At 34.1% G+C, this 14,384-nt stretch overlaps 1 protein-coding gene across 1 annotated transcript in view; it reads left to right on the top strand.

The window, feature by feature from the left end:
• The window catches only part of LOC110457733 (DNA excision repair protein ERCC-6-like), a 46,730-nt gene that overhangs the window by 15,224 nt on the left and 17,122 nt on the right, over nucleotides 1-14,384 (top strand). Inside the window, exons 14-15 of the mRNA XM_021509118.1 lie at nucleotides 13,425-13,456; nucleotides 14,040-14,284. Of these exons, the coding sequence (XP_021364793.1) occupies nucleotides 13,425-13,456; nucleotides 14,040-14,284 (277 nt within the window). The remainder of the gene's footprint in view (nucleotides 1-13,424; nucleotides 13,457-14,039; nucleotides 14,285-14,384) is intronic.

The raw sequence follows: 14,384 nt of genomic DNA on the forward strand, positions 1-14,384 counted from the left end.
CCCCCCCTACTTTGAGTCTGAGCTTATGTGTTCGTCCTTTGAGCTTATTATACCCCTCGCAAACCAAGTTTTTCGGGGTGTATAGGAAAAGCCTGTCTGTGTGTCTGTCCTTGAACCTTGTAAGCTTGACGCAGTGAAAGAATATCATGTATAGATGTGCATGAAGAAAGAAATTACCTATTTTCCATGAGTTTGGCCCTTGAAACTTTAGTTTCTGCTTCAGGAATCTTTTAAGCACAACTCCTTAGCTGTTAGTTGAATTTTTTGTAACTTGGCACAGTGAAAGTACATCATATGTAAATGAAGGAAGGGATTTGTGATTTGGTATACATGTATTATGACCGACTTGAAACAAAGTTGTGATACCATGTGGTTGTAGAGACAGTACCTTCTATGGGGAAACCATGTGGTTGTAGAGACAGTACCTTCTATGTGGATACCATGTGGTTGTAGAGACAGTACCTTCTATGTGGAAACCATGTGGTTGTAGAGACAGTACCTTCTATGTGGATACCATGTGGTTGTAGAGACAGTACCTTCTATGAGAAAACCATGTGGTTGTAGAGACAGTACATTCTAAGGGGCAACCATGTGGTTGTAGAGACAGTACCTTCTATGAGAAAACCATGTGGTTGTAGAGACAGTACCTTCTATAAGGAAACCCTGCGGTTGTTGAGACAGTACCTTCTATGAGGAAACCATGCGGTTGTAGAGACAGTACCTTCTATGAGGAAACCATGTGGTTGTAGATACAGTACCTTCTATTAGGATACCATGTGGTTGTAGAGACATTACCTTTTATTGGGAAACCATGTTGCTGTGTACCCATTATATCCCCAGCATATGTAAGTGCTAGTATGACTTTCTCACCAGCACATAACACATCCTGGGAAAGTGGTGGGTTACTGTGATCTATGTAGCTTCTCAGATTCCTCTACATCTTATAGGTTACCCCTTAGGCATGGATAAAATGAGTACTTATAATTACTAAACCGAATATTCCCTCATATTACCTTATATGGAAATAATATATGTTTAATACAACCCTATGTAAATTTGTACCTAGGTTTCACCTAAATCTGAGCTTGGGCTCATTATGATCAGGGATGTTAACATGGTAAATATTGTTAGGGATAATTGAAAAATAAATAAAATGGTTGCCGAGGAGGGGAGGGATATGTTGTGATCTCATTCTCTTAAAAAGAGTAACACACCCTCACCCCCCCACCTTAAACATTAAAGTATGTTATTTTAAACTGGGGAGAAAAAGGATAGGATGCATAGTGTTACCCATGTCCATCCCAATGAAATTCATTGTCACAACCCAAACAACATCATTTCTTAACAGATTTTCTAAGATTATACAAAAAGTCAAGTATGAGAATACTATGATTTCTATTTGTCAACAGATTCATTGTCATTAGTGTACCAACTTCTAGGGCAAGGGGGTGTTGTTACAGACATATTCTAATTTTACTTGGTACCATTTTCAATGTTATTAATAAGTTGGATCCCATCAAGTTTAAGTGTTTCCCAGGCCCCCTAAAATATTTATGGAGTAAGCAAAACAATATAACTAATACATTAGTTTACACAGAACAAAATATATATACAGTGGTTTTGCTTTGTTAAAATTTATACTGAAAATCAACTCCATTTCAACATCTTTTTTTCGAAATGCTTTTTTTTTGACAAAGAGTAATTAATTCCTCATTTTACCATTTAAATAAACCAATATAATTAAATTTTGCAACAAATTAGCATCCAAAAATTGACTACATGTTTTAACTTCAGGCAGGGGAAAAGAAACAAAAATGTTATTAAGAATTCTGTGCTTCTGGTACATTTAACTTTCTCCTAATTACAATTCAAAGTTTGAAACATATCTCAAAACAGACAGGAAAATGACTGATGTGAATGGGGATTGCTCGACTTGTGGAATCTGTTTGATTATGAATGTGAACAAGAACCTGGTTCAGACATGGTCGTTCATACCTCAGCCCATCCCCAGCATCAGTAAGTGCTTGTTGCTAGGTTACACAAGCCCGAATCTAATGCCAGGGACCAGCAGAGATAATCTGTTATGTCTGTGTTTAGTCTGTAGGCAGTAATCTTATCTGTCTCTCATGTAAGTAACTGTCAGATATAGTGACCCGTCTCTGAAGTACTAAACTACCCCCTAGACATCAACCCAGCCCCAGGGTGGGCTAGACCCCACTGTGAAGTAAAGAACACCACCCCCACCCCACTCCCCAAGACATTACTCCCCACCACCACCACCACCACCCCACTGCTACCATTAACACTAACTTGCTTCTTGTAACATCTGATATTTTTAGTAATGGACTATGGGTAAATGTACTAGGAATGTCTTCTTTGCTATTTAAGACTATTATCGTCTAAGAAGATAGTCAGATATTTTTTATTTTTGACAAAGAAAAAATTAGCATGTAGGGGTCTTAATATGGGAGGAAAACCAGAGTACCCAGAGAAAACCCACACTGTCAGGCAGGTGACCCAATACATGTTATGATGTTATTCATTTAAAAATAAAGTTTTTTATATATATTAATCCATCATAAAAACAGTCTGTCATCCAACTTTACTGCTATACATGCAGAATCACTTGTAACATGACTTACACTACACTTTAAAGCATTAAAGTTTCAACCAATGAAATAACTTGTTAAATTTAACTGCTTTTAAATTGGCATGTGTCTAGGGTATAACTGCCTTCGTTCCCCAGCATTTGTAAGTGCTAGTCTTGTTTACACACTATCACACTACAAATATTGGGAGACAATGGCAAGTTCAGTCAGGTTGTTCCTGCAGGCAACATCAATATACAGCATTTGAAATTCAAATTATATAAGAATCTTGAAATGACTTAATAAACTGCTAAGTAATTTGAATAAGTGTACATTTGACCATCATATATTCACTTACATTCATGATTGGAAAGTGTGAGCTTTACAGTGCTTCGACTTTTCATTAACATTGCACACACATCAGAACTTTATAAAGATATCTTGCACTGTCCTGCAAGTTTTCCGTGGTCAGTAGATGTTGGCTTGTTCAATGTTGGCCCCCAGCATACGTAAGTGCTTGCTCTGTGTCACGACATGCACATTACATATACTAGGGGTCAACACCTTCCATGTCCTCTTTGACCTTGAACAAATTTCTCTGTATATTGTAGGTGAAAATTGTATTGCATTTAATGTTTTAGCCGTCAAAAAAACATTTCTGAATTTTGAATATTTAAGGGGTGTTTTTTTTAAGAAATATCTAAATTGTTGATGAAAATATTGAACTCTCAGAAATTCACCCTGGTGACTTTAGATTTGTCACCCAACGTCACCTGGCATCTTATTGGTGCAGATTAAATATATTTTCGGCACACAACTAGATCCCAGGGGCCTTGGGTGACCCTTCACATATGTATTGATATTACTTTGGATATGCAAGTATTGTACTTATATTTCAAGTTATAGTATTAAAAGTAGTAAATAGATAAAATATGAAAAAAAACTGAATATAATTAGTTCGTTAGGAACAAATTCAAATTGCATAAGTAAAAACCTGTACTCTGAAATAAATTTATGTTAAACACCGCTAAGAACAGTTGGATTCTGATGTTGTGTTACCATGACAGCCCTCCGGCATCACATTGGTGCAGTATTTAAAAGATTAACCGTCACCAAATGAGATACCGAGGTTTTCAGGATAATGTTCTTTCGATTCTCCGTACAAATAGAAATTTACACAAAACACATAATTTGAAAATATTAAAGATTGAAAAATCAATGTAAAGAATACATCAAATATTTAAAAACGTTACCTCAGCTGACTAAATCCAGCAGCACCTAGCTTCCTGAACAGGATATATGATGTCATCAGATTGAGTGAAATGTACACACTAACAGTGTACAACTGTCAGGTATATATATACACAACAAGTTGTGAAAATCAGGTTTATCTAACAAATCCTGTTTTTTCAGGAATTCTAAGAGTTTATGGTTGTTGTGATTTTATTGAGAGGGTCTTTTGTAAATCCCTGCTTTGTCCTACAAATTTACCACTTAATTGACATGGCAACAGTGTCCAGGAATTTGTCTGGGACCCAAAGGATTTGTAAATAGCACACCCCATAAATCTTATCTCTGTTGTTTTGGCAATAAAAGAGACTGTCCAGGTGTGTCATACCTATACATAATTTACAAAGAGAAGGCCAGGTACAATAGCTTTGATGTAATTCAGTTATCACCATGCATACCATTCTTTTGTCCCTAAACTTGTTTTTTTTCCCTGTAGGCGGTTGTCTCCCCTCTAGTATTACCTGTCCTGTAATTTGTTTTACTTATGAAAAGGTGTGATTTGGTCAGTTGTTTACATACCTGTGTGTAACCATGACTACCACTTACCTAGGTACAAGCAGATAAATTATGCAATTACCTTTGTCCTCTCTGTCCTGACTTGGGGGCCCACAAGGGAGATAATTTAATCACTGATTTATAACTGAGATAACATGAGCATAGAAATTTTTCTTTTCAAATGATTTTTTTTATCTGCATTTTATAGTTCTGAAGGTTTGGATAAAAAAATAATTGATTCATAAATATATATTTGAAAACAAAAATAAAGATGATAAACTTGATAGCTAGGACATTTCAAAGTACTTTTTGTGGAGAAATAAGACACTTTGCTGTGGTAGACCAAAAGACAGCCTGGCATCAAGTTGGTGCAGATTCAAATTTGTCAGTCATCAACTTGATCCCGGCTAACTGCTGATCTTATTTTTATAAATAAAAAAACACATCATGTTGTACAGTTTCCAGGAAATTTCTACTTCTTCAAATGTTGGTGTAGAACCAAATATCCATATTCATGCAGATAGTCATTGATATTATCTTGTAATTGGCCTTATTATTTCAGTATTTAAGAAAACTGATTTTCTTAAAATTAATAAAAGTGACAGATAAGATAAAAAAAAAATATCAAAATACAAATTTTACAAGAATAAAATGAATTGATATTACAAAACCTATTGACCCCTCTTTTGTGCCTCATGCATTAGACCCTTTACATTCCCACACACAAGGGGCCAGGGAAATTACATCACACAGGTAAATAGCTGGCATACAGGTGTTTTCTTAGGGAGTGAAAGGGCCAGGTCATAACAAAGACATCACAGACATGCCAAACTATGAAGGGGCCCTTGGGGCTTTCACATGTTCTTACATGAATTGATCCAAATTTTCTTTGCATCAATTAGAAGCCCCCTAGATATACATGCCTACAAACATCGAATCATTTGTAGATCAACTGATAGATAATTAAAAGAAATTCCTAGAATTTTTGTACATTGTTCATATTTCATACAAATACAATTTGCAATGCAAGATTACAAAAAGACCAAAACAACCTGAGATTGGTTTGGTCAATTCCCATCTTTAGAAAGCTCAAAATGAGATAAAAATAATTTTTACTTTAAATAATACTCAAATAACAAAGAAAATAAACAATTTACAATATATACACTATACTTAATTAAAACCAGGTAACCATTTCAAATTGTAATCTGTGTTTCTAATATGATAAAGATATGTTGTAAAAGGTGTTAAGAGTAATTTTACAAATTATACAGGGCACTATTTAAATGTTGTATATTATTATAGATACTATTTTTATGAGGGAAAAAATATGAAGGTCTCTGCTGACACATAACAACATGTTCTTAATCCAAACTTCTAGGAATAAAGGTATTCATTTAGAAAAGATATATTAAACTGTTGTAAATATATATAAGTGTCCTTGGAAAAAATATTATTATCATCTTATTAGTGAAAGGCTTTTCTCCTATGAGAATGACATAAAATCAATTATTTACAAGATATTTACAATAATTTACAAAACAAAAACATGCAATGCCTCAAATAGCCAAGTACCTTTTAAGGCAAAAGGAAGAAGCATAGCTATATATAGTGTAATTTGATATGTACTCAAAGTTAAGGTCTTATCAACTTGGTTTTATTGGCATATATAGTTTAGTTAAAGTCTCATGATGCAGTTTTAATAATTAAGAGCTATAAAGAGTGGTGTATGTCCAAAAGTCGTGACCATTTGTTTGGTGGTAAAAATTCTAAGAATTTACGCTATTGTAATTTTGAATATATTTACTTGGTGTGCACCTTGATTGATTATAACAATTTTATACAAAAAATAGTTTAAACACTGTTGAATAGCAATTAAGGCTGTGTTTTGCATTGAATAGAAACATTGAAGTATTTTGAGCATTTTCCATCAGGATGTTTATGTGTACAAATTACTTTACCTTTCGCATAGATTATTTAGATAAAAAGTACCTGATTTTTTTAAGGACAATTTTTGTATCATTAGTCTGTATCTGACTACTGCAAAAAACACTGCTTACAGAACAATTTCCAAATTTCCCTGTATAATCATAGATAACTCGGTTGAATAATACTCGGAGAAGAAATTCTTACCTTTCTTGTTTGTTCCTCAAGTCTGTGTGTGTGACCACTGCAGGTGTCCCAGGATTGTGTGTGGAGGTTTGGCTGGTCCCCCTGTTTTCATCTTATGGCAGTTTCTGTCAAATACAAGTCCAAGCAACTTCTTTATCTTCTTACCTGGTTAATAAGTCTGATTGTATTCTATGAATACCCTGAACAATGTCTACTTAACTCACTAACATAAAACCTAAACAGACAGGCCCTGGACCAGCCAAAAGGGATCCCAGAAACAATGGAGGTGATTAGGGCTCCAGAGTGACCAGCTAAACCCTTGAGAGCTTTGAGAAAGGGTTCTGCCACCCTGCTGGCTTGGGCACCCCTGATTGTAATCCCAGGGTGTTTGTTATTGGACAAGCTGGACTGGTTATTAGGGGTCAGTTTCTATGCATACACTAGTGACCCCCTGCAGCTATAAGTAAGACAGTCAAAACAAGAGCATGTCTACTATAAGCTATTGCGGGGCCTATTAGGGGTAATTATTTATCATCACATCGATAAATTATATAGGAGTTTTAACTAATGTTTTCTTTGAATTCTGTAAATTTTTTCAATTTCCTTATATTTTAAATTTATCTAAAATTTCTTTTAATTTAATGTTTTATCTATTTTATTTAAGAACTCAATTATTTTGTTTTTATGATTCCCCCATATGATCCCCTCATTTTCCTCTGGTACTCTTGTTAGTCATAACCATACAATGTCTGCCTTGGTAAATATATATATTACCATTTCTTGTTGTCTAGGATACATAAAACTGGTGTCAACTTAGGAACAGTGTCAGATACAAAATTCACATTTTAACTGACATCAGAATTCCACTGACCATTGATAACAGCAGGCATTGTTTTTTTTGTCATATGTCAAGGTTATACAAGTCAATTTAATTTTGTTTAAAGTTGATACAGGGCTGAAATCATGGTAACACAAGCCTAATCAGGCTTTTACAAGAATTATGGAACCTTGATGACTATTTATTTTTTCTGGGAACTTCTAAATATCATAATTAAATTTTGAGTAAAAACATTTCTTATATAATAATATAATCCACAACATTTTGTAAACAAAAATAACAAACAAAAACTCCCAAAGGAATTGAGAAGACAATGCTTTCTCAGAAATGTTTAATCTGAAATTTATGTGATGAAAACTGAAAAATACTAATAAAAAATTGTACTTTATGGTTTTAATATCAAAAAGCTAAATAATGCCTTCAGTGCAATCTTAAAATATATGGTCTCCAAACCTGTTTTTATTTTAATTGCATCATTGAACAAAGTTTTCATATAAGATAAATTTTGTAGGTTTTTCACGAAGGAATCCATTAAAAAAAAATCCACAACCAATTCTGTGAAAATTTGATGAAATGTTTTGNAAATATATCAGGTGACCGTTAAGGCCCATGGGCCTCTTGTTTAGTAGTAGCATTCCTCAGAGTTTTTGTGTTCGTTTACCTAGTAAGCCAAAACAGGAAACTTGAGGTGCCTAGATATGTTTATAAAGTTACACAACATTGGAATGCTCCAGATAAATACCTTGTCTAACACCAGGTAATCAGGTCTTAAGTTAAAGAGATTTAACTTACCTGTAAATACCTGATGATGTAATAGATTATAATTAGTGGTGGCCAGGTGCATGTATATACCTGGCCGAGACTGTGGAGATTACGAAATGATACAAAGTAAACAAAATGTACATGAAAGAACTGATTTTCTCATATCCGATGCATAGTAAAAAAGAAAATGTGATAATAAGTTAGTAGATAAAAAATTCTGTATTTTTTCTTTTATGAACTGTATTGTTATGTATCATAAAACCAACTTTATTGTTAATAATTTAGTCTTAAATGTTAACAATCACCTGGTAAATAATTTTAATTTCTCATCCTTTTTTTCTAACCATTTCTCTGAATCTGAATTTCAATTAAGCATTCTGTCGTGAATTATCATTATTTTAATCACATTTCCATGATAATTGAGCATTCTGTTTTAATATAAACTTGTTACAAGGGTTGTTTTGAATACTGAAGTTTTAATCACATTTCCATGAGAATTGAGCATTCTGTTTTAATATAAACTTGTTACAAGGGTTGTTTTGAATACTGAAGTAACTTGTAAGTCTTGACATTATGAAGAACAAGAAAATGTGATTAATCGTTTTGTTGCCTTAATTAGTAGTAAATATATAAGTAGAAAAATGCCTCCAAAACAATGAAATGAAACACCAAGTATTTTATATACTTATATCATTATAGATTTTCTCCAGTTATGTGTACTCCTAATATACAGTGATCAGTCAGATAAAATAATTCAAACACTCCCCCACATATACACCATCAATAAAAATATTTGTAACCATGTGCCATTTAAAAGGATATATGAAGATACTTATATCTTGTATACATTAATTCATTGAACTTTCTCATTTGCAATTCTGCCTTTTAAAGCTCTAAATTAACAATTTAACTGGAAATATTATTTTGTTAATAAGCAAGAAAAAGGCTATATCTTGCTTTCTAAACAGGATTTTCTGTTGTAAACATGGTTACATTTTTGTTGTTTTGGGAGGCATTTTTCTTTTTCTATCTTTATTACTAAGGCAAAATAGTCCTGATGAGATTGAGAACTACTTTTTTCTCAATTAGTTTTTTATAAACTAATTTTGAAAGGGGAAAATTGAAAGAAGAAAAAATAAAGAAAATATTGTGTATTTATATTTTCTTGCAAAAAACAATCAATTTTGTAGTTTTTCTTATAGAGATTTTAAAACATTACTTTCAAATTCTATTTTGCTAATAATGTAAAATGTAAAATTTGGAATCAAAGGGAAAAATAAAATAGTAGTTATTTTGCCTGGCTTCAATCTGTAGGCATTTCTACCGCATGATCAAGAAGAGTGGAAATTTTTCAAATTTTCTGATACAGAATAGGTAACAAGAAGGACTTAAAAACCCTGAATTTCTAACCAAAAAACGAAATAGAGAAAAAAAATTGATACTCATTGTGATGCATGCAGACAAGCAGTAAAAACTCCCAAATTATCCAGGAAAGTTTTGGGTTTTTATCCAAAAGTTCCCATGACAAGTTACATTGGAGAAATCCTTCTTACAAGTCTTTGCCCTGATCAGGCTAGTTTTCACACCACGGCTGTGGTCTCTGGACCCTAGTCGTTGAAAGTTTGGTTAGCTTAATGATAAATTATGACAAATTTTGTATCTAACATAAATTCTAAAACAATCTACACAAAAAAAGATAATATTCCAATTCAAAATACAATACTTTGATGTGAATATAGTTAAAACATTAAGAAGGAAAGGGCATTTAATTTCAGGGAAGAAATAGGACTTTAAAATATTCAATATGACAAATGAAGTTGGATATACTTTTATCCAGGAAATGCAGTGTGTTGAAAGCTTCTGATCAGGACCACCCAGTTAATTGCCATCAATATTGCATCTAATTAATGGTATATAACAGTGATATGCTAATTAGCTGCCCAGGTGGTCAGGGTGTTCACTGATTGGTTGGCTGACATGCTGACAATGCATGGAGCTAACAAGGATAATATGCCATCTGTTGATTTGGAACAGTATACATATCTACTGGATGGCTGAGAGTCTGTAATAGACAACATGGAACTTGTAAATAATATCATTATTACCCTCATGTTTAAATATCAGCATCAACATATTTTTGATAACTAGGTTTACAAAAGTCCTCCATAAGATTCATCAGTATGCATGGAAATATGTAATCTCAAAGTTTAACTTTAATTTATACACAAATGATCAGATTCATCAATGAAACTAAATTTTATTGTGTAAATCTTGCAGATAATAATTGATAATAATACTGATTCCAGGTTCTTATATACCGCTTTATCACAACCTATTACGTAGTTCGTCTCAAAGCGGTTTACAAATTATTATCCGTGGTTATAGGGCCTTTACAACCAGCCAATATCTTTCTCAACACCCTGGGGAGCATACAGTCGGTTCTGCCATTTCGGCGCTCACAGCTATAGCATTCAACAATTCTAGCACTGCCCAACCACCTACTCATTTACAGCTGAGTAGACTGGAACAAGCAGAGAAAAGTATCTTGCTCAAAGATACAAAACAGTGCTGTGACTCGACTCGAACCCGCAACCCATCGGTCACGAGCCTGGCATCCTACCACTAAACTACCTTGCCTCTTTATAATTATAAAGTGTCTCATAAGCCAACTACGACTTGGGCATTACTTCAATTTTAATCTTGAAAACATATTTTTTTTAATTGTGCCTCTTATCAACAATGTATACTTTCATCTGTGTTTGTTACATTTGATGTGATGCATGAGTTTGAATAAAATATTGATTGATTGATTCTTTGATGAGAGACAGTATTTATTTAGTTGGTATCCCAGTACTAGCCCTTTCTACTTCCCTTTCTAAGGGCAGCCATTTTTACTTTTATTCCAATTAAGGATCCCTGAACCACTGAAAAAAATCGTAACAAATTATTGCAAACTGTTTTTTTACGACATGAATGTAACTTTCATTAACTCATTCACCCCTGAAGACACATTTGAACTCTTCCAATTCAAAGGTTGGAATAGTTCATTATGCAATTTCAGGGATGAATGAGTTAAACATTTCTGAAAGGAAAACCATTTCTTGCAGGACTTTTTATGAAAAAAAAACAATAAAGATTAAATTAAGAAAGTAGAATCGACAACAGTGTTCTGAGTGTAGAAAATGAGTAAGACTAGACTGGAATTTGAACGCTGTACTTATGATTGTTGTGTTATTTGCACTAACTGACTGAGCTACCTGGTCAACAGAAGTGTCCCAACATTTGTTTGAGTGGATAAACATCCACTTCACTACTGACTTGTTTGGTTATCTAGAAGACAAAAGTGGCCCAGCAGTTGGTTGGTTGGTTGGTTGATTGAGTGGTTTATCGTCTGCATTTCATTGACGATCGATAGTCTGTGTTTCGCCCGACGTGAGGGGGTAAGTTGCCGCCTACCAGGCCCTCTGGTGATTCAAAGTGTCCGTGGACCATCCATGTCACGCCTCAAGGTCGGACTGCTTCCCGGATGAGGAAAGGCTATCACAGCAGCTTTGGTCCATAGATCCATGTCCTTCGCATGGCCCCACTGCACTACATTTATTTAAGGATTAACTTGAATATATTTTTCATGTTATGGAGCTATAACACAAAAAACCGAAGTGTACTCTAAATAAACTGTGAAGCCGTTTATGATGAGGGTACACTCTGTTTTTTTGTGTTATAGCTCCATAACATGAAAAATATATTCAAGTCAACCCTTATAATTTAATCTACTATACACAATCTATGTGGATATTATTTTTTATTGATGGGCTCTTTTCTCTTAGAAATTATTACGCCGCTGTATCAGCCAATCAAAAGCGACGTTACAAACGACGATGTCATTTTTTACGTTATGGGATGATAACATAAATTTTTAAGCCAATGAAAATGCTTGTTACAAGCAAGATTAAATTATATCCAAAATGTAATTAAGGGGAGGTTACTGTATATAGAAAAAAATCACAGCTAGTGCAGTGGGACAGGGATCCTTAAGTGGCATCACTGCAATACATGTGCGACATCACTGGATGAATCTGTGATATCATTGTAATAAAGTAATGATCAGGCTGCTATTTCAACTCTGAGAATTCTGGCCTTCGTATCAATTCATCATAATTATGATTCACTCCAATAGAATCAAATTAAAAACAGTACACAATACTTTCCCTATCATAGGCATGAAAAAGGTATGTGCATCTGTCAAACTCAAAATGTATTGTATACGCAGACTTGGGTGTATGTTACATCAAATTGGAGTCAAACATGGGACAAAGGAAATTCAATATATAGTGGATATTTAATGGTGTCTTCAGTAATAACAAATATTTTTCATGAGTGTGCAGCACGAGTGAAAAATATTGAAATATTAGCCACACTTGTGAAATATATTTGTTATTACTGGAGACATTATTAAATTTTCATTTTTAAAGCATTTAACATAAAAATGTAATGCATTAAAAAGGGGCGGGAATCAGAAGCGTAATTATTAGCGCCATATTCTAATGACGTCACGCTTGACAACAAGGCTGTGCGCCATTTTGAACGGGATGCTCAACGCAATTCCGACATTTTCTGGTATGATTGCTTATAAAAATGTTATTAATTGTATAGTTATGTAAATACTTAAGTGTGTGTACCAAATATTTCCCATTCTACCAACGCTTCATTTGAATCTGAACAAAAAAGCGTTGCCTTTAAATGCAGCGAATAGAAGATACCGTTATGATTGGTCAATACCAAAAAGTAATATTTATCACTTTTGATATTTGTCACAGTGTGAAAGATATCAGTTTTATCAAGTTGATAGAATCCTATATTTCACTTGCAAAAATGTTACAAATTTAAATGTTTGTACGATCCCTATTAGAGACCCTAATTTTATTTTTGTTGAGTTTTTTATTTCACACTTGCCAAAGAAACCTGTATGAAACTTATTTTGATACTTACTATGTATTTCCTACTTTTTCTTGGTGAAATCATATTTAAAAAGATTGAATATGACAATCTGATTTTTAAAGAAATAAAATCTTCATATCAATGATATTGTAGAGGATTTGTACAAATTAACGGGCAGATCCTTATATACTCTTGATGACCTGTTGCAAGGGTAAGATAAATGCTTGGATAAGAAACATATATATATATAATTGAAATCTAGAGTGAAAGCATTTTGTTTATATCATACGAGAAAGGCATCATTGTATACAAAGGAGTTTTGCTTCTTGTTGATTTGACTACACTGTGAAGCCATAGTTCCATGCTCCTGCATGTGTCAGACTTTCATGTTTCTTTTCCAGGCAGTTATTTTACGGTTGCAACAATTGGTTTGGTTTGTTTGTGTTTTCTGTCCTATTAAAAGCCATGGTCATTTAAGGACGTACCAGGTGGCGGTGGTGAAGAAAAGTCGGAGTTCCCGGAGAAAAACCACCGACCTACGGCCAGTACCCGGCGACTGCCCCACATATGTCTCGAACCCGCGACCCAGTGGTGGAGGGCTAGTGGTAGCAGAATGTCAGACGACTTAACCACTTGGCCACCGCCACTGCTCCCCCACCCTCCGTTGCAACAAGTCATCGAGGGTATTCAGGGAACTGCCCGATCATTTGTACAAGTCCTCAACATTGACATAGATCTAAAGACTTATTTTTCTAATCTGATTGTCATGAAAATTCATTCTACAGCTTGGTAATGATGAGTTCTGTTTTTGGAGAAAGTATCATAGATAATTATAGATATCTAGTAAAAAGTATACCAAACATATGTGTTCATATGACATCTCAGATTGCAGTTACAGTTGTTGTCGCTCGGATCAATAAACTGGTTGCCTTAATTAAGCCATCGTGAAATATATGCACTCATCCCACCTGAGACATCTGATCAACATGCTTGGTGATGCCTATATATTATTCCAGCTTTAGTGTTGTATCAATGCAATATGAATTAGGTAGCTTTATATCAGACAACAGCAATGGTAACGTAAAAATATATGTTGTTTTGACTTATTGTAGGTACTTCACGAAGCAGGAGTTGAAGGAACTCTTTATCCTGGACAATCCTCGTTGTTCCAAGACGCAGGTTCAGCTTCAGGAGATGCACCTAGGCTGTCGTATTTCTGATACGTCTCTGGACGCTCATATAGCATTCCTCCACTCTCTGGGTAGGTTATTATTTCACATTTAGTTCCTCCACTCTCTTGGTAGGTTATTATTTCACATTTAGTTCCTCCACTCTCTGGGTAGGTTATTATTTCACATTTA

This window comes from Mizuhopecten yessoensis, unplaced genomic scaffold (genome assembly GCF_002113885.1).
Source record: "Mizuhopecten yessoensis strain PY_sf001 unplaced genomic scaffold, ASM211388v2 scaffold9301, whole genome shotgun sequence".
NCBI lineage: Eukaryota > Metazoa > Mollusca > Bivalvia > Pectinida > Pectinidae > Mizuhopecten > Mizuhopecten yessoensis.